Genomic DNA, 21,119 nt, shown 5'->3' with positions numbered 1-21,119 from the left:
CAAAGGGATGCCTGGGCTGGGGGAAAGCTTAAGTGATTTGCCCAGGACCCGTGCACAGGTTAGAGTCAGAACCAGGAAAGGTAGCTAAATCTCTGGCTCCTAGCAGTTAAGGATGTGTGTAGACAATTGGGCTGGGAGCTTGTCATCACCTCTTATGAGGAAAGTGAAAGGGGGAGGCCTCTTGGAGAGCAGCAGTGCTTTTATTGCAGAGAGATATTACAGCAGATTGCACAGTGGAACATGTTCCAGAACCAGGAGGGAACTCAACCCGAAAGCTTTTGATTCTTTTAGCAGCTGGAAACGTGTCACAGCGGGATCCACTGCAGGTCCCAGTGCTGGAAAACAATGGAGATAAACGGGACAAGAAGGTTTTTCTCATCCAAACCCAGCACTTTTCCCTCCCCCTAACATTAAATTGTTTTCACACCAGGCCTGTCCCTGCCAGGAGGAGAAAGAAGGCGGCAGGCCGAGGGGTGAGGAGATGTGGCATGTGACATGGAGGTAGGATCCCGCAGTCGACTGAAGAGATGCCGATCTAAATCATACTGCACTTCACCGCCGTGTGACCCTTTTTCTTACCCTTTGACTGGGCTTTCCGAATGCTTCCGACAGTTTTCCACACTTGGACTGCAGTATTTCGGATACCTGCAACTGTAAAACTCGGTGAGGAACAGCCTGAGAGCTTGACTCCCTCACCTTGAACCTCCTTGGATGTGGTCAGGGCGTAGCCAGCCACTGATGTGTGAAAGCCAGCATTTGCTTGCTCACTCATTCGCTTTCAACCTCCACCCCCCATAGCCATTGAAATGTTGCTTTTGGCAAGAACTGGGGCACAGGGGAGGGACAATTACCACGAGCACTCATTGTTTGCAGAATGTTTTTCTTAATGCCTTAGAAAAAAAGAGAAAAGGGTCAGGTTGAAAGGTCAGCCGACCTCTTTGTTTTCTTTGGAAGGAGAGATTCAAACCCTTCAGAAAATGTTTTATTAGCTCTTCTGAATTTCACTTTCCGCAGAAGTTTTCTGTCCGAGGCAATGTTTAGAGGCACCAGCAAGGAGTGCCCATGCTTATCGAGGGAAGGTGATTTAAGGAGAACGAAATCTGCGCCTTGGCTAATGGAAAGCAATTCTTTGCTTCATGTGTTGTTATGAAAGACAAATCCACTTGCTCGCTGAGGAAGAAAGGGCTTGGGGAGCGAGCAAAGTGCTGTGGCTTCAGTTTTGCCTTAGCCCTGGTCAGCGTTAACTGGAAGACTCCTCTGTTGGAGCCAGCCATCAGCTACTCACAGCAGGAGCCTCTGCAGTCTCGTGCAGCGATAACAACTGCCTGTAGGACAAGTCCACACAAGTGGCATTGCAGCAGTTCATCCTCTGTGGAGCAGGGCCGGCTGGGGAGGGCACAACAATGGCCTGGGAAGGTGATGTGGCAGCAGACTGGCACTGAGCAGAGCAGGGCATGTCTGCATGACCCCTTTCTCCCTGTGGAAAAACACAGAAAATGAGATTCCTCTCCTTTGTGGAGGGCTTTCAAACCTGACGACAAAAGGCAGTATTCAGAGCTGGAAACTATTATTGTTTTTCTCCGGGGCATTCAGCCCGGGCCAGGCTGGGGACTCAGCAGTAAATGAGGATGAGAAAGGTCATTTGCCATAGGGTGTATGTGACAGGAAAGACTGCCCTCCTTTTGGTAAAACCTGCTGCCCAAGCAATCCAGGTTGGGCCACGCATGGCAGTGGCACCTACATTGGTTTCTTCCTCTTTTCCATCTCCAGTGCTGCAGTCATTGAGAAATAAAAGCCATGGAGCAGGGATCTTCCTGCAGCTGGCCATCAACTTGGTGTGGGGAACCCTCAGAGCCAGCCTCCTCCCCGTGTATGGGAGAGTGGTTCGGTACACAGCCTCCCTCCCTCAGCAGGCACCGCAGAAGATGGAGCTCTTCATCCAAACTTCCCTGCCCTGTACTCTAACAGACAGTGCCGAGCCCCCCTGGGGTTGCTCCCCTGGTTACAGCTCATTGTGGGGAGGAGAGCTGCAGACACAGGCATGCCAGAGCACGTCAGGGACCCCAGAAACTGGTCTAGATGAACCACCGGGAGAACACAGCTCAGCTGTGGGGAGCAGGACGGGTGTGTCAGCTGCCTGTGCACACCGGAGGTAGCGCAGCTGACAAACCTGCTCCCTGCTGCTGTGCTCATCCAGCGTGGCTGCTGCACCCCCAGCCCCCGAGGCCATGGTGCCTCTGGTTTGAGGGAGCTCAGGGGCTGCTGCCTCACAGCACAGGAAGCACAGGAGCCGTTTCTTTGGGTGTGGGAACAGGGAGGATCACTTCTCCCATTCCTCCACAGTCCCTTCCTATTTACACCTCCTCCATTAATGTGTCTGAGCAATAACTCTTCCTTGAGCCCAGCTCAGGAAGAGGCTGCTCTAGCAACAGCACCCCACAGGTGTTAGCCACCTCTCATTAGGAGGCCTTTCTTTCCTCAGCAGGCCTCCTGCCTCTGGATCGAACGCCCAGCTCAGGAGGCAAGCCCAGAGAAAACTTTCTTTTACAGAAGCAAACCTTGTTCCCTCACGCCCTGCTCCATGGCCTGGCTGCCCCCTTGACAGGGCCACTCAAGGACAGCAGAGTCTCTGGGTGGTGCGAGGACAGGGGTGGTGCAGGCTCATCTGTAGTTTCACCAGCCAGGCATTTTGGCTGGCACCTCGGTTTAGGATGGCAGCATGGTCCTGCAGAGTAACCCTGGGTGGCAAACCTGAGCAGTGTGGCTTTGGGACAGGCACCCTGACGGTGCAGAGCCCCTCCCCAGGCAGGGCAACCAGCACCCTGGCAGCACTGCCAATGCTCCCTGGCCCCCTCCCCAGGCAGGGCAACCAGCGCCCTGGCAGCACTGCCAACGCTCCCTGGTCCCCTCCCCAGGCAGGGCAACCAGCGCCCTGGCAGCACTGCCAGTGCTCCCTGGCCCCCTCCCCAGGCAGGGCAACCAGCGCCCTGGCAGCACTGCCAACGCTCCCTGGCCCCCTCCCCAGGCAGGGCAACCAGCGCCCTGGCAGCACTGCCAACGCTCCCTGGCCCCCTCCCCAGGCAGGGCAACCAGCGCCCTGGCAGTGCCGCCAGCGCTCCCTCTGTTACCTAATCTCCAGCTGTGGGCTCCGCGCTGTGCCAAGGCTCCTTTGGCTCCGTCTAGCAGTAATGGCTGCTGGAGCGCCGCCAGGGCGGGCTGCCAGCTGCAGTCACACTCTGCTGGTGCGAGAGGCAGAGTTTATTAATTCCTCGCCAGGGCCATTGTCTGGGACGCTGCCTGGCTGTTTATTTACTCCAGCCCGCTCTGTATTTACTCAGACAGGGAGCAGGGGACTTTGTTTAACTTTGCAAGCCCTTCTGCTGGGGCAGACATGTGACCTCCTGCAGAACTTCAGATAAATGTTCAGAGCTCGCAAAGGAGCTTTTTTTCTTTTTTTTGCAAGTGTGGCCTCAAATAACACCGGTAGCCAGTATTGACAAACTGTAGCAAAGCCTCATAAAGGAAAGGAAAACATAATAGAGGCTCCTTTCAAATACATTCGCCAGTGTTTTGAAGATAAAAGCAGAAAAACAAGTGTGGACCCTAGGCCTGAGGCCACGGGGCAGGGATCGGCAGCAAAGGGGAAGGGCTTAGCTCCGAGCAAGGGACAAGCCGAAACTTGCTGGTTGCCCTGAGGCCACCCGCCCCTCGCCCCTGACCCCCAGCAGCGTGCAGGGACTGCAGGTGGGCAGCGGCTTCAGCCGGGCACATGCGGCGTCACCTCATGGCAGCACGCTGGCCGTGAGAGGAAGGGGCACGCAAGGGGACTGCTTGTGAAGCCCAGGAAAACTTTGTCCATGGGGAGAGGGTTTTTCCCCCCAGGCAATGGTGCTGTGCTGGCACAACCCTCCGCATCAATTTCTGTTGGAGTAAAAGTGTCTGCTGCTAACGCAGCCGAAGCTGGAGATGAAATGTTGTGGCTGTGGGGTTTGTTTGTTTGTTTTCCAGCAATAAAACCTACTGGAGGAACTCTGCCTTCTCGTCCTAGCCCTCACCTTCGCACTGCACTCAGCTGCACCTCTGTTTGTTGTGACACTGTGCCACAGACCGAATGTTTGCAATGATCTCGGCTCAGGAAAGGAGGAAAAACCCCAAGCCACCTTCTTCCCTGTGACGACTGACACTTGCAGCTCTGGCTAGAGCACCTCGGGGGACAGAGAAAGCCACTGCATGACTTTAATGTCACTGGCGTGTTGAGCGTGGCGGAGCTGTGCACACACACACCCCCCCCCCCCCCCGAGCTGCCACGCACCTGTGTATTGCCAGAGACACCCCCGGAGCGGGGGGAGCTCGGCGCTGAGCGCTGCCTGCTCTTGCCTGGCCCGCAGTAAGGCTGATCCTCGCTGCTATTGTAACATGGTTTTGTGTTTAATTTCCTGTGTTTGTAACTCCAGCCAGCTTCCAGCGTTGCTTGTGTGAGTGTTTGTTTGGGTTTCTCTGAGGGCTTTTCTTTTGTTGGAAAGTGTGAGGATTTTAACATAGCTGTTAACACCACGCTAAAAAGCCTGGTGGTGTTTTCATTGGGGCAACTGCTAAAACGCCCTTCTGTTCACAGCGGGAGGCGCGGGTCCACACTGGCACTGCCTCTGGCTCTGGACGCTGCACGGCCAGCCCCTGGGGCAGAGGGTCACAGGATCACAGGATGTCAGGGGTTGGAAGGGACCTAAAGAGATCAAGTCCAACCCCCCTGCCAGAGCAGGACAATACAATCTAGTTCAGGTCACACAGAACACATCCAGATGGGCCTTGAAAGCCTCCAGGGAAGGAGACTCCACAACCTCTCCGTGCAGCCTGCTCCAGGGCTCTGGGACCCTCACCGGGAAGAAGTTCTTCCTCATGTTGAGGTGGAACCTCCTGTGCTGAAGCTTACATCCATTGCTCCTTGTCCTATCCCAGGGAGCAAGTGAGAAGAGCCTGTCCCCTCCCCCCCTCCCCCCAGCACCCTCAGATATTTATAAACCTTTATGAAATCCCTTCTAAGTCTTCTCTTTTCCAGACTAAAAAGCCCCAGGGCTCTCAGCCTCTCCTCCCCAGGCAGTGCTGCAGTCAGCAGCCTTGGAGCCCTCCCTTGGCCTCTCTCCAGCAGATCCCTGTCCCTCCTGAGCTGGGGAGCCCAGACCTGGATGCAATACTCCAGGTGAGGTCTTACCAGGGCAGAGTAGAGGGGGAGGAGAACCTCCCTGGCTCTGCTGGCCACACTCCTCTGGATGCCCCCCAGGACCCCCTTGGCCTTCTTGGCCCCCAGGGCACATTGCTGTCCCATGCAGAACTTGTTCTCCACCAGCACTCCCAGGTGCTTCTCCCCAGGGCTGCTCTCCAGCAGATTCCCTCCCAGCCTGTCCTGCTGCAGGTTATTCTTGCTTCCAGGGGCAGGACTCTGCACTTCTCCTTGCTGAACCTCATTTGGTTCCTCTGTGCCCAGCTCTCAGCCTGTCCAAGTCTCGCTGGATGGCCACACAGCCTTCATCTCTATCATCCAAGCCTCCCAGTTTAGTGTCATCAGCAAACTTGCTGAGCAGACTCTCTGTTCCCTCATCAACGTCATTGATGAAGATGTTGAACAGCACCAGACCCAGCACTGGTTCCTGGGGGTTGGTTCCGATGCCAGCCCCTGGGGCAGAGGGTCCAGCCAGCCCCGGGGGGAGGTTCGGCTCCCACTTGGCACGAATATGAGAAATTCGTCGGCTGCCAGGGCAGCAGCAAGCCTGGGCTGTGTCTGATGGGGCAGGGAGGTTTAGCTCCTGCAGCTCCAGAAGTATTCCTGGAACCTCTGCTGTCCATGCCCCAGCTCCGCAGGCAGGTGAGCAGCACACACCGCACCGCTCAGCTCCTGCTACTCCTCCTGCACTCGTTCACCGCGGCAGCTGGATGTGCCCAGCTGTCAGCCAGCTGCCAGCGCCCGCGGGCTCTGTGCTTGGCTCTCCGGCCTGACCAGTGCGGCATCGCTGAGCATCAGCAGGGGCACTGCCTCCTCCCCCAGCCTCGGGCCACCCCCAGCCTGCGCACAGGCTCTCTGCAGGGACAATGGACCTCACAGCATTGATAGCCCAGCCACGGGACGCCACGGGACGCCACGGGACACCACGGCTGCTGGGGGTGCGTTTTTGTGGCTGCCAGCTGGCCACCACAATGGCTTCTCTTTGGGTGGCACAGTCACCCTTCAGCCTGCTGCCAGCGGGGCTGTCTGTTCCCCGTGCTCCCTACTGAGGACTGCTGCTCCTGCCCATCCTCCTCCAGGAGCCAGAGCTGCCTCTCCAGACAGGCACAGCACAGGCACTTGTTTGCGATGGAGTGTGAAGAGAAGAACAGAAGTGCCAGAGCACCTCCCGCGGGGCAGTGCCAGAGCAGTGGGGGGAGGTGAGGGGAGGATTTGTGTCTGCACAGAAGAGCACAGGCTGACCCCCCACTGCTTTCCCTTTTCAGTGGGAAGCAGAAGCCTTTGTGAAGGGATGGGAGGGGAGGTGTGCAGCAGTAGTTTGGGCCCCTCTGGTGCCCTGCCCTGCGCTGTGTGGAGCCTTTAAGCTGCCTTCTCCCAACACATCTAGAAGCAAAGGATCAGTTCTTGGGAGGTGGACACCTGGGCTGAGCAGAGCCCAGCCCTTCCCTGTCATACACCAACACTGCTCCTCCCAAGGGCTCAATCAGAGCGGCCTGGTGGGTTCAGAGAAGGGTGCCCCTGTCTCTTTATTTTCTGTACCAGGCTATTTCAGTCCAGGTCAGTGATCTCTCCATGCTCCCAGGAGCTGGGGCTGGTCTTCCCCAGTGGTTGGCTCGGAGTCGCATGCGAGCCCTGGGGGATGTGCAGTCTTGTGTTGACCATTGGACCTCATTTGTGTATTTCATTAGTTAATTTTTAAACGCTGACCTAGAGCTCTGGATCCATTTAAAAATAATCCAAATTATAAATAAACAGACTGCTTAGCTTGGGCTTGGAACAATAAATCAGGAGAAAAACAATTAAACACAACAGAAAAAAGTTGGTCTTGAGAGAAAGCAGACACTGAAGGAAGAAAAGGCACAGCAACATGTATTTAGAGGGAGCAGCAGAAATACTGCAAGCCTGAAACAGAAAGGAAGGAAGGTAAAGAAACTTCAGATGCTTCAGAAAAAAACAGAAGGATTGCATTCAGGCCATAAATTACACAGAATTAGCACAGACATCTCTGTTAGGATTAATTACAAGACATTCATCGTGATGCAAAATCAACCCTCTGAGCAGCTTCTAATATTGCCCTTCACTGCTTGTAGCTGCTGAGCCCGGGTGTGAGCAGCAGAGCCGCTACACCTCTCAATCACAGTAAAGTCCCAGGCAGCTGAGCTTCATCCACTGCACTGGCTGTGGCTGGAGGGTGCCCAGGGGAGCCAGGGGAGGGGAGCAGGGGTCCTGCAGCCCTCCTGTGCAAGCAGCCCAGGCTGTTTGCTGCAGACAGGGGTGGGGAAAGCAAGGTGGCTTTTTGCATGGCCAGCTGATCTCAGTGACCTCCAAGCCTGGCAGCACAGCAGCACTGTTCTGTTCTCACTTCAGGAATCACACTTAGCAGTGCCCTGGGCAGGAGCTGTTGTTGCCACTGTGGCCCATTCCTGGCCCTGAGATGTCACCTACAGAGTCTGCTCTTTCTGCTGCTCTCCCTGGGCACTAGCCAGAGGTTCTTTTGCCAGAAGATGCAAGAACTCTTCTGCAGTGATCTGCCCTGGGGAAAACTGCTGCTCTGCTGCCACTAGCAAGAGTTTGATTTATGGCCTTTCTTTCGCATCTCTTCTTTCATTTAATGTTGGAAGCCAATCAACCATCCAGAGCCATGCAACTTTGCTTACTCGCCTTGAGACGCAGCGGCGTGGCAGTGAGTGCCCCTGATTAATGACACACCACATCTGAAAAAGAAAGGCAGTGCTGAAATGGCCCAGCAGCAGAGGAGGGCTCCCCCAGCACTGAGGGGAGGGAGGGCACTGCCACCCCTCCCGAGACACAGTCCGTCACCGCAGACCTGCAGACACAAAGCCAGCTCCAGGCATTTGGCTATGCCAGCTGGGGCGGAGAGCACAGGACCTGCCTCACATCCCCACTGGGACTGCCCCTTTCAGAGCATCCAGCAGGCTCCCTGACAGCACAGGCAACTTGCTGCTGCTCTTGAGCAGGGGGTGCTTGGGGCACACTGCCACAGCAGACAGACCAGAAGGGGGCCTGGTGGGGGTATTGGGCCATAAGGCACCGGCTTCATGAATACTCTGATTCGAGTGGGCTACAGCACTTTGTCTTCCTGCAGTCTTCCATCTCCAGCTGCACTACGCTCCAAGGATGAGCAGCTCTAATGCATACTGCTCCATAGCTCCAGGCTTGCATCAGGGAATGGTTTCAATCTTCACAGAGCACTGGGTACAGCACATGACATGCAGCCTTTCCTACCACCTGAAACCAAATAATCCTTCCCTTGATAGCACAAGATGCAAACCTCGGTGAGAGCAGTGAGCTTCACCGGCATCTGCCCACCTCGGCTCCTCTGCACTGGAGAGCAAGCTCCAAGCTGGACACAGGAAGAAGGAGTGGGTCCAGAACCCTTTTCCAGCAGTACATAGTTTGTCCTCTGCTCCACAGAGCCTTTCTGTACAGTGATCCCATAGCTCCATGTGCTCTGAAGCATGTTCCTCCCTTCCTGACTCTTTTTCCTAACCTTCCCGCGTGGGCCAGTGGCCTCCCCTCTGCACTTGGGGGTTTCCCTGACATGCTGTGATGGAGCAACTTGCTTTTCCCAGCTTTGGCTAAGCAAACTGACCTCCCAGGGCGCTTCCCCCTGCACAAAGGGCCCCTTCGGGGGAACACAGGCTGCTCTGCTTTGGATCACCCCCAACAGGGACGTGGGGCAGTCAAGGCCAGCAAACAGAGGGGGTTCTCTGTATCCCCAGCACTCCACAAGACAATATGGCTCCCCACCACCCACACTGTTGCAAGCATGGGAATTCCCAGTGGGACGAAGAGAGGCACCCCCTGGTCTCCAGCTTCTTCATGCAGGATGGAAGTGGTGGTTTGGGGTTGAGAAGCAGCACCGCAACAGTGGGTAAAGGATTGCTATGAGCCAGACAACTTGCTCTGGGTGACAGGAACTAAACCTGCAGGTGAACTTGCTTCAGCAGACAGGTTGGGTTAGATGATCTCCAGAGCTCCCCTTTCCAAGTCCTGTGATTCTGTGGAGCTGTGGTGCCAGAGCTTCATGAAGTGTTCCAGCTGAAGCCCTTAGGACGCTGGGCTGAGTGGTGACTTAGCCCCCCGGGGACCCGTCCCGCACCAGGGCTGCGCTGCCTGCCGTGGCCGGCTTTCCCTAGTGTTTGGCCAACAAAGATGTGCTCATGAGATGTCTGCAGTGGTGAGGCTACCAAAGCACCTGGCAGGCTGCGGGGTGGAGGGAAGGAACAAGCTCTGTGCAGAGTACATTTGTGGTGGCTGCCTCCTGGGATGCAGGGAGCTGCCTGTCCCGGCGCAGCACAGCACCTCGGAGCACAGTGGCCCAAAGCAGGACTGGCAGTGATGTGCATCAGGGGCTGCTCTCTGCCATCTCCACAGGGATAGCTGTGTCTGGCCAAACATCCCTGAGCCCTGCCAGACTGAGCACATGAAACAGCTACAAAGGCAGGCTTGGAGCAAGTGGTCTCAGACACCAGAGGTATGCCTGGGCTGCAACCTGCAGACCCGAGCGAAGACCCTGTAGCTGTGCAAGAGCTCAGACTGCCCAGCTCGGGAGCTGACCATGTAGCACAGATTAGCTGCTCAAATATTTAGTTTTCTGAGGCCAGTTTTCCATCCTAGGCTAAGTCTTGCATCACTATGGGCAGACTGCTGGCTCTGGCAGACCCTGCCTAAACAAGCTGTATGCCAGCATCTTCCTGACACAGAAATGCCACTCAGCCTTTCACTTCCAGAGCAGTGACTGGAAGCTGGCGTACCATGGGAACAAATACAGAGCACAGAGCAACCCCAAATCCTACCATGCCAACAAGCTGTGTTTTGTCCTCAGTGCACTCCATAAGAATTCTGGGTGAAGTTTAGTGAAGGGAAGCACAGGCAGGCTTCCTGTGCCATCCTTGGCCTGGCAGATGATGGCATGGCTCTGCCTCCAGTGTGATGCATCTGGTGCCCTCCGTGGGTGCTGCATGCATGGCCAGCACCTTGCCCACAGATGTCTGTGTAGGCTAAGGGGCTGTGGACCCAGCATCATCTAGCTGAATGAGTTGCCAGAGCAGCTCTTGCACAAGAACCAGGGTGTTGTGAGTGGCAAAGGCAGAGGCTGCAGCTCTGCAAGGGGGAGAGCTGGTGAGGAAGAAATTGCTGCCTCAGCATTATAGATCAAATCAGAACAATAAATAACTCTTGCACAGGGTTGAACTGGGGACGCCAAGAACCTGTAACACGATCGTGTCTGGAAGCCAACAGCCTCTGGAAGCTGTGAGCAAACAGGTCAGAGGGTTCAGTGACTCCATGTGTGACAGACCAACAACTGCACACTGCGGACGGAGGGGAAGCCAGGAACCGCTCCTTGATGACAACCAACCAAGGCCCAACATGGCAGCACAAGCTGCTCCTTGCTAGGGCTTCAACAGCAGCCTCTGAGCACCTGCTGTTGCTGTTGCTCTTCTGGGAGCAACGGACCAGGGCTTACTCCTCTGCTCCTGCAGCTCCCCTTGCTGAGCATCCAGCTGCCTCAGTGTGCTCGCACAGGCAGCGAGGAGCAGCTATTTGCTGGGTCAGCTTTAGATCCATGGCTTCTCTCTGAATCTCTCGCTGGGCTCCTTCTATTCTCAAAGAGCCTTCTAAATAACATCTCCAGTTCCCAGCCAAGAGGGAATTACGCTGTCCAGGCAGCTGTGGTTTATTTGTGTCAAGGTGGGGGCACTAATGTGTATTTGGCCATTCGGAATCACAATTCTTTCAACGTCTTCTAAATCTCAGCTTCATCATTCCTGCAGAAATGGTGTCTGGTAACTATTCCAGCAGCTTAACCATTCACTTGCTGGACTTGGTTTCCTCTTTCCCTGACTTTGTGTGTATTGTTTTGCTCCCTACAGGCTAGAGAGGAGCAGGCAGCCCCACCCAGGACGGCTGTGGCAGACGGTGCGGTGTCCCCGCAGCGAAGAGCTCTGGTGGCACAGAGCTGGGGGCTGGCTCTTTGCAAAGTGATGTTTCTGCCCTGCTATCGTTTCTCCAACCAATATTTCCTTCTGTTCTCTGAATTTTCATTCCTTAAAGCTTTCCTTCTGTGGCCCTGCCAAGCTGTCTATATTTTCCCAAATTCTCATTTCCTCTGGCACACATCTCGTGCTCATGGTTACAGTAACTGAAAAAAAACCAAAAGACAGGAAAAAAAGTTTTGCACTGAGCCCAATTTCCAGTCTGTAATCTTCGTGTTTGAATACTGCTTTACCACCCTCTGTACTCTCCTGTTTCTGCTTGCTGCAAATGTACCTGCTAGGTTTGGAAACTATCAATCTGCTTTGTTTCCAGAGCTGCTCAAAAAGAGCTAAAGCAGCAGCATCTGGCACTTTATATACATTTCTGTTTGCTGTGCAAAGGCTTCATTTGTGCTTTGTTCTTGCTGGTTCCTCAGAGTGCTGCTTCTCTTCCCTCTTACGCCTCTCTGCTTCCCACAGCACCAGCATTGTTGCCTCGCTGTCTCTTGCTTTCCCCCTTCCTGCTGTAACTGGAGGGTGGGTGCACAGCTCACCAACACTTCAGGCTAATTCCTGCAACAGATGCCGAGCCTGCTGCCCAAGTGCCACCCCTCAGCACAGTGCTGAGCAGGTATTCAACGTACCAGGTTAGACAGAAAGGTGTTCTGTGACTCGTAGGGGTCTGGGGTACTTGAGCCTTCTCTGCTTATGCCAGAAGTGGCAGAAAAACAGAATTAGGGACAAAGCAATGGAAGTAGCACTCCTGCCCATGAAGCATTAACACCACGAGCGAGCTAAATGACCAAAGATTTGATTTGTAACAGTACTAGTAGCAGTAATTTCCCCCACAATGCTTTCTGCATTGTTCTGAATCTTCACAATACTCTGAAGAAATAAGTATGTGCCATCATTCTCTACAGAGATAAAGTGAGTCACCGAGCTGCTATTGTCCAGCCTTACAAAACAACAAGATTGTGCTTTGTGCTTTGAGTGCTGCATGTGCTTACCATGACTGCAGCCCTCAGCAGGGTAAGGATGCACTGAGGTACAGGGGAGGCACAGGCAGGGGCACTCCCTGTGCCCATGCTGGTGGCAGAGCTGGGAAGGATTTTGGCATCTAGATCCCTCAGGCCTCACAGAGGACCTGTGCTGTCTTGACTGAAGTAATCAGACAGGACCTGTAGCAGAAGACTTTGCTTGTACCAGTCTCTTTCAGTATGCAGGGAAAAGCAGTGGCAAGAGGATGTTATTTTCCTGGGAAAAGTAAGAGGAGGAACATAACAACCCCAGCTGAAGCAAACCAAGATTACCTGGGACAGGGCTGACAGCAGAGAAGGACACCCTTCAAGAGGAGCAGGGAGATAGGAGGAAAAACAGGAGATCAGGTTTTTCACACCTCATCTAAGATCACAACTTTCCCCCTCCTTTAAAGATTAAAGAAGTCTGATATCCACCACACACTTCCTTCAGACAAGGCAGCTTTCCACCCCTGGTGCTGTCCTGTGAGGTGAAAAAGCAGAAGACTGCAGGGTGCCCAAGCCAGCGTGAGACCCTTGCTGCTGTTGAAGCAAGGTGCAAGGACACTCATGTGCTCCTGGTGTCTTCTAGATGTGCATCACAGCTTGTTCTGGCAACTGGAACTTCAGAGCTGCTGGCTCTCAGCTGCTGTGTTTTCATCCTGCTCAGGGCTTGTTTACCTTCTGCCAGAAGGCTGCTTCTGTTATGAAAGTCTTTCCCCACCAGCCATCTCATGTATGATCAAGGAATATCAGGTCCAAAAGGCAGAGGTAAATCAGACTGCTCTCCCTAAAAGCAAAGGACATTTGCTTTTGTCTCTGTTTCAGTATCTCCTGCTCTGGTGATGGCAGAGCTGACTCTGTTTTCAATTTTATGTGTGCTTAGCACCTCGCTGACTTGAACTGCTGCAGAGAGGAGGTGCAGAGTTCCCAGCCAAAGCATCTCCTTTCAGAGACCAAGCAGGAAATCCCTCTAGGGTTGAGTTAGAGAAAGGTGGTAAAGCATAAAGAGAAGGCAAACATGGCCAGCAGAGACCCTCGGGGTGAATCCTCCTTGGCTACCAGCCCCCACCACCAAGCTGTGCTCTAATGAAATTGGTTCCTTTATGGTCCCTTTGCATGTTTCTGAGTCAACAGCCTCGAGCCCTTTTCCCCTAACCTGCTGCTTTTTCTGTACCTATTCCATGCACCACAAAGCAGCACCAAAGTCCTAGCATGGGGACTGGTGAGGGCACTTGCAAGCAGATGTGGGGAGATGCCAGCAGGGGCTGAGGTGCACTCCTCTGGTCAGACACGCTTTGGTGGCTGTTGTGGGAAGAGCTGTGGTGACTGGGCAGAGCTCTTCCTGAGAGCAGGCTTCTGGTGCAGGCAGAGAACGTGAGGAGGAGGGAAAGCTTCTGATAACTCTACAGGAACTTGGCGTCCGTGCACCTCTCTCTCTGGATAGAGCCCTGGCAGCCAAGGGTCTGCTTAAACGAAGCCAGGGACTTCTGGAGAGGTGGGGAACATGTGAAGGGCACAGGGACTAACAAGCAGAAAGCCTGATGGCAGGGCAGGGAGGAACAAGAGTGACAGAGAACACTGCTGGCAGGCAAGGCAATGCCCTCTTCATCATCACTCCAGGGTCTCTCTGTGCTGTTCTCATGGGCCCAGCTCAAAGCTTGGAGCCTTTCCGTGCCAAACTCCCTTCCCCTCACCGGTGACTGCTGCTGCATGGCACGTGCCCAGCACTCAGGTGCTGCTGGAGGCAGAGAAAGGGAGCAAGAGACACAGCGGTGAAGGGGACAGGTTTGTCACAGCAGCACTGGTACCCAGGACAAAAACAAGTGACCTAGAAGAGTCAGTCCCAGCCCTGCAGCTGAGCAGTCCAAGGAAGAGATGTTTACAAAGGCAATGTGCAGAGACCAGCCTCTAGTTTGCGTGTGCTGGAACAGTGTCAGTTTCAATCCAGAAGCCTCCTCTCCTGTTGAACAGCTTGGTAACTAAGCCTTGGCTGGATCCTGTGGGGATATCTATGCAAACCCTTTTCTAAGCCCAGCTTAAAGCATCAGGTGCACAGTGCAGACAGTGGGACAAGTCTTGGCTCAGTGACCTGTCCTGGGCTGCATCCCTTCTGCCCCTGACATGAAGTGCTTGCCAGGGCCATGCACTGGGCAGCACCAACAGGCCAATATCACAGACAAACATCTCCTGTGATCTTTAGGTCCTGCCTACATGATCTGTGTGCTCAGCTGCCTCTGTTGCCTCCCATAGACAGGGAGGATTGCTGCTGCAGGCTGGGTAGTCTCTGTTTGCACTGTAACCTCGCTGGGACAGGGAGGCTATCTCTGCTTTGTTTTGGAAGGCACCCAACTTGCTCTCAAGCATTTAAAAAGCAGTCAAGAAATGATTCAGATGGAGAAGCAGAAACATAACTTGCCTGGGCTTGACAGCATGTCTTTATCAGTTCCCTGTTCCAATCAAATTAGGCTGGCAGTGACCAAAAGTAGAGGCTGTCTGGAGAGTGTTTGGTAGCCCCCACAGGCCGTTGCTGGGCCCTTATTTTGGTGCAATTCTTTCAGGAGATGTCCACAATAAAAGCAATAAAACAAAAATCCTGTCACATCTGCTACTGGTTGGTGTCCTTAGAAGCCATCCCAGAAGACAGACCAAGCACTGAATAGGCACGAAAGCTCTGGAGAGAGGATTAGATGAAGGATAAGATATATTAGGTTTGGCAACACTGTAACCTACCACAAATTCAAAAACTGTGAGTCACTCAAAAAAGAAACACAACAAAAAACCCAAACAAAATCTACACCAAACAACATGACCAGAAAATACTTCTAGCAATCCTTCCTCTTTTTAGCTCTGTCTTTCCATCCCGGTTCTGCCTGCCCACTCCTGGGGTCCCTGTCAGTTTGCTAACCTTGCCAGCACTCCAAAAGCTCTTGCAAAGTGAGGCAGCTTCGTTGAAAATTGGACATCAGAAGTCTCCCTGCTGTTCTTGGCCCTGGGAGCAGATTGTGGTCTAGTGGTTACAAGCACCATGGCCAGCTGAAACACTCCCACGTTTGGGTCATCTGCAAGCCATGAACCATGGATGTCTGGTTGCAAGAGCACGAATTCCCAACCTCAGGGCTAACGAATCAGATCCTAACACAGAAGTAGGAACAAGGTCAAATTGCTTCACCAAGTTCTCTTGCAGAAGGGTGACAACATGGGTTGTAGAAGGTCCTAATTTGGGATTTCCTCTCACAAGGCTATGTAGCAAGTAGCTGAGATGTAGCTCTGTGAATCTGAGAGCCGAGGTCCGTTCCAGGCTTTGCTCAGAGTGTTCTCTAGTTTCCTAATGAACCATTAGCCCTCCCACGCCTTCTCAAAGAGCTCAGCATGCTGAAGGACATCTCAGCCAGCACAGGCACTGCAACTGAGACTGCACCTGGCAAGGCTCTGCCTATGCCTTTTAATAATTGTATCATATTCATGGCAATTCCTGCAGCAAAGGACAAAGCCTCATTCCTTATGACAGCTGACAGCACGGGGGTAGCACAAGGAGGTTTGTGCCTGAGCTGTCTGAACTGTGTTTACCTGAAAATAAAGAGAAGTCTATGAACTTCTCACCAAGATTCCCACTCGTCATTAAGGAAACAAAAAGCTATCCAAAAGGTAGGGCACCTTCCCTGATGGGTTTTAAGGGCACAGAATCTAAAATGGGCAAGTGATGACCCATTTTTAAATGCACTCAGGGCAGGGGCTACTCTAGATAGAGCACACATTCTTCTACCTCCTCTGGTAAACATACAAAAAGTGTTGAACCTCTCAGTACAGCCAATTAATCACTAGTTGGCAAGATGAAGAAGTGCTCTGGACAAGCACCAACTCAAAACACAACAAAAAGAGACATTAGAAGCCATATCTTATCTCAGCCAAAGGAGTGCAGTGCACAGCAGCAATGTCCCATTATAGAACTGTGTCTGTTCTGAGATTAACGAAAGGCACTGCCCCCTTGGCACAGCCATGAGTAAGGAGCAGCACAAAGACAAAGGGAAGTCACCATCCTAACTTTGAGCTCTGCAACGCCAAGCTTTAGGTGCCTGGCTGCTCCACGGGCTCCACCGCCCTGAACCGGGCACCAAAGCTTCCCCTCAAGCAGTCTAAGGGCAGGGGTGACCCAGGCTGGTGTCCTCAGTGGGGAGCCAGCTGGGACAGCCAAGGGGGCACAGACAACACTGAGAAGAATGCCCAGCAAAGCTGTTCTCTCCAGAGCTCGTAAGGAAGCCTCCCCCCAAAACCCAAACCTGCAAATTCAGGAACAGGAACAGAGACTGACATCCACCTCATGCTGGCTCCAAGGGGCTTCTACTCACTCTTTCTCTGCTCTCTGGACCCCAACATACCTGGGTGTTACAGCTTTAACCAGAGGACTTCAGAGCAACCCAGCCTGGCCACTCACACGTGCAGGGCACTCCTCTGGCAGCAGAGAGCTCTGGGCTCCTGCCTGGCAGCAGCTGATGATGACTCTGGATGAGTGCTCTAATGTCAGCAACTGCCTGAGAGCAGCTAAAGAATCACCCTCCCTGCATCTTCCATGGCCCTGCCTTGTGGTGTGCTCTGCAACAGGCTGCCCCGACACAGACATCAGATGGAGAGGCAGAAAAGCAGCATTGAGTAGATTACACAAGGCTTTGGTCCTTGTCGAGGGTTGAGGTATTCAGTGCCTCCAGCAGAATGTGAAGCTTTTGGGACTCGGATGCGAGAAGCCCTGCCAGGGTGAGGCACTGGCTGGATGAAACTGTGAGTGTGGGCATCATTACCAGAAATCACAGGCAAGCACCTGTGCCCCTGCCTAGGCCTGCCTGATCCTATGCTGTATGTTCCAGCAGAGCTTAACCACCAGAGCAGTAATTCCTGTGCCCACCTTCCTCCTGCTCTGTCACACATGCTCTGACAGCGTGCCAGGCTGGCTGCTGACCCCATGCACTTCTGCCCCAAGAACACAGCACTGCCAGCCACATCCACCTTGTCCAAGACAGACCTGCTGTGGGTGTGGGCTGTGCTAACCCCCTTCTGGCATGAGAAACTTCGTGGATGGGTGGTGCAAAGCCAGGTCTTCTGCTGGGGCTCTTCTCTGCAGTGGCATGGGAGCCACTGCAGTGGGAGTGAGGGTGCTTCTGTTTCTGTGGGTGAGGCTACCTGCTGGAAAAGGGCCTAGCGAAGGCGGAGGCATAAAGACCACATAATGTCAGCTCCAAGTAACAGCTTCCATCCTTCAACACCTTTTCCCAATAAATCCCTGATGGCTGAAGTATTTCTTCATGTCTGGGCACAGTTGAAAGCACTGCTTGGCTTCCCTGTTTTCTGCTCCTAAGAGCCATGACTCATGGTTGTAGCAGGAAGGAAACAAAGGGAAATGCTTTACTGCATCTGCCCTTGCCCAAACCAATGTCCTGTTGTGACTGACATAACCCTAGGGGGATGTTGACATGCAGGGACACAGCTGTGGCTGCCAAACTGGTGTTGTTGGCTGGTGGAGTGAGATTGCTGATGCCAGGTGAGCTGCTCCCTGCACTTAGATGTGTTCAATCTCATGCCCTTAGACTCTGCCCATCTGTCCAGCCTGGCAAGGTCCCTCTGCAGAGTTCTCCTACCCTCTAACAGATCAACTCCTGCCCCCAGCTTGGAGTCATATGCAAATCTACTGATGATGGATTCAATCCCCTTATGAAGATCATCAATAAAGATATGAAGGCAGGATAAAGGATGAGGGCAGCAGTGGAAGGGCTGGGTGGCAGCTCTAGCCAGGCCATGCTGTGCTGCAGCGTGCCGGCTCCAGGAACACAGGCTGGGGTGGAGAGCACAGGCGGAGCTCTCCCCGAAAACTGAAGTCTGCAGAAGCTTTTGCCTAGGAGTTCAGTGAGCTCCTGAGTTCTAGGAATGCCTTTGGTAAGGGTTCCTTGCAAAGCCACTCAAGGACATGCAGCTGGAGCACTGGGATATAAGGAAAAGCGAAAGGAGGGTGGGCACGGGGAGAGCCTTTTGTCAGTGAGATTTATTAGTAGGTCCAGCAGTCTCCCAAGGGAAGCAGCAGCCAGGCATTCTCTTGGGATATTTAAAATTAGACTAATGAAACTGCCAGCAAAGATTCCATGGGGAGCATGCTCACACTGACAGGCAAAATGAGCTCTGCTGCCCCATCCCCATGCCCCATGGACAAGGGCTGTGTGGGAGCACCAAGGGGACTGGGCATGCTGCTGCCAGCTGCAGAGCCCTGGGCTTCTCCGCATGAAGGGGAGCAGTGAGACAAGTGTCAAGAAGTAGCCACCCCAGGGCTGGAAATGATGGGCAGGGGCACAGGGAAGACCCATCAGAAGATACTGAAACAGCATCTCAGAACCTTCTTGCCAAAGCAGGAAGGGGAAGGGAAGGGGGAGTGCAGCAGGTGACCATGTGGCACAGCCCTCCCCCAGCACTGCTCTGCCTCCAGTGGCACCTGCTGAGACCCAGCTGGGAGAGCAGCAGCCCCTCATGGAGCACTGCCCCTTGCTCCAAGCTGGGAGAGCAGCAGCCCCTCAGGGAGCGCCATGCTCCCAGTGCCGTGCCTGTGCCCTTGCCAGCTCGCCCTGAACTGGTGTGCAACAGTGCCACAGTGCCTGCGGGGAGGGCTCTGTGCTCCCCTGCCAGGGTGGTGCAGTGCACGGGGGGAGCCAAGCCGTTGCTTTGCAGGTTCCGTGACCTGTTCCCAGCTATTGATTGCCGCTGGAATCTGGGCAGCACTCCTGGCGTCCTAAGCAGCCCAGGCTCATTGTCCCCTCATGAAGAGCTAACTGTCTCCATAAGCACAGCGCTGGGTGGCTGCTGCCCTGGCGAGGAGCAGCAGACGTAACCAGGGTCATCTCCAGCCGCGGGGGGTGGGTGCTTAGCTCCCAGCGCCGAGGCGAGGAGCGAAAGCCTGTGACTGAGAGCGGAAAACAGAGCAGGCTTTGTGTACATCAAGAGCCCCGAGGCAAAGCTCCGAGAGGGAGAATGCTGACACAGACTTTAATGGAGAAAGAAAAGAGTCCATTATGAGCGGTACAGAGCACAAAATTCACTTCAGAGCAATCAAGATGTGCAGGACGGGCAGGGGGGAGCAGGCACACTGCGGGCAGGGGGGAGCAGGCACAGTGCGGGCAGGGGGGAGCAGGCACAGTGCGGGCAGAGGGGAGCAGGCACAGTGCGGGCAGGGGGGAGCAGGCACATGCGGGCAGAGGGCAGCAGGCACAGTGCGGGCAGGGGGGAGCAGGCACAGTGCGGGCAGAGGGGAGCAGGCACAGTGCGGGCAGAGGGCAGCAGGCACAGTGCGGGCAGAGGGGAGCAGGCACGTGCGGGCAGAGGGGAGCAGGCACATGCGGGCAGAGGGGAGCAGGCACAGTGCGGGCAGGGGGGAGCAGGCACACACTGGGCAGGGGGAAGCAGACACTGGGCAGGGGGAAGCAGGCACAGTGCAGGCAGGGAGGATCAGGCACACACTGGGCAGGGGGAAGCAGGCACACTCCGGCCAGGGGGTAGCAGGCACACACCAGGCAGGGGGGAGCAGGCACACACCGGGCAGGGAGGATCAGGCACACACCAGGCAGAGGGAAGCAGGCACACACCAGGCAGGGGGTAGCAGGCACACACTGGGCAGAGGGGAGCAGGCACACTCCAGCCAGGGGGAAGCAGGCACACACCAGGCAGGGGGGAGCAGGCACACACTGGGCAGGGGGTAGCAGGCACACACCGGGCAGGGAGGATCAGGCACACACTGGGCAGAGGGGAGCAGGCACAGCAGGCAGGGTGTCACGTCGGGCAGGACTCTGCTGGGCTCTGCAATGCCTGAAGCTGCCGTGCTTCTGCAGGTGGAAAGTGGCTCGCTGCCAGCAATCACCATCCACTCTGGTAGATGCCTGCTGGGAACAGGTTCCTCCCAGTTTAAGCCTTTCAGGACCCAGTGCTATGGCACTGTCATGCAACTGCAGCTCTTGCATTTCAACATCGATCTCCCAAAACTCTGTAAGTGGCTTTCAGGACACTTCTTCCTTCCCTACCATAAACAGAAGGGAGGGGATGGCAAAAGGAGGGAAGGAGCTGGGCTGCTTCTGAGTTACTCAGGTATGAGAGCAAAAGGAAAATGCTGGTTAGCAGAGATGCTTCCGAGCTTGCACATACATGGCAGACTCAGGCCTGGCACACTTACTGCTCTGCAAAACAATGTGGTGAGTGCCTGCAGAATATCCCCTCCCCCAATCCATAGCCCAGAGTGGCTTCTGAGCACCAGCAGCCAGAGCCATGCAGAGAGCTCTGCACAGCACCTGTGCAACCAAAGAGCCTTCTTGTCCCCTGTGTACTTTATGGCTTCTGACAAGGCAGGCTGAGCATTCTTGATCAGCATTTCCCCTGCAAGCACTAATCCTGATGAAACTTTTACTTGGCCCCACAGCCCACTGCTAGGAAGCTCATAACAAAACTCCTTTTCCCTTGAAGTGCTCTGCTCACATGGCACAGAAAGAGGGATGTGCTGTGATTGCCACCAGAGGAGCCATGGCTGCAGACAAGCGGAGAGTGCCCTCAGTATGCAGGCTCAGTGTTTTAGGAAGAAAGCTGTTCTGAAGCTCATTTTCTCGGCTATCCAGTTTCCTTCAAACTAAAAAAAGGCATTAATGTCTATTGCAACAGGAATGCTCCAGCCTGCAGCACTCCTGATGCCTAACCCTGGCAATGTTTCCACACACCCCGAGTCTGCTTTGCCGTGACCAGGTGACAGCAGGTCATGAAAGAGCCAAACCAAAAAGCCAGGATTATTCCAGGAGCTGTCCACACAGCTGTGCCTTTGCTTTCAGCTCTGCTCAGGCCAAGGCTCCTGGGGCAGCACTACCACCCGTTCAT

General features: G+C 54.4%; 1 protein-coding gene across 2 annotated transcripts in view; it reads right to left on the bottom strand.

The window, feature by feature from the left end:
- Window positions 1-234: 234 nt before the first annotated feature.
- BMF (Bcl2 modifying factor) overlaps window positions 235-21,119 on the bottom strand; it is a 46,050-nt gene continuing 25,165 nt past the window's right edge. For both annotated transcript variants that reach the window (XM_068162869.1, XM_068162870.1), the window contains one exon: window positions 235-1,477. In XM_068162869.1, the coding sequence (XP_068018970.1) occupies window positions 1,363-1,477 (115 nt within the window). In that variant the 3' untranslated portion in view covers window positions 235-1,362. The remainder of the gene's footprint in view (window positions 1,478-21,119) is intronic.

This window comes from Melanerpes formicivorus, unplaced genomic scaffold (assembly GCF_026170545.1).
Source record: "Melanerpes formicivorus ecotype bairdi unplaced genomic scaffold, bMelFor1.0.p_v2 SCAF_68, whole genome shotgun sequence".
Classification (NCBI taxonomy): domain Eukaryota; kingdom Metazoa; phylum Chordata; class Aves; order Piciformes; family Picidae; genus Melanerpes; species Melanerpes formicivorus.
The sequence above is the reverse complement of the archived record's forward strand: the minus strand, read 5'-3'. Positions and strand labels throughout refer to the sequence as shown.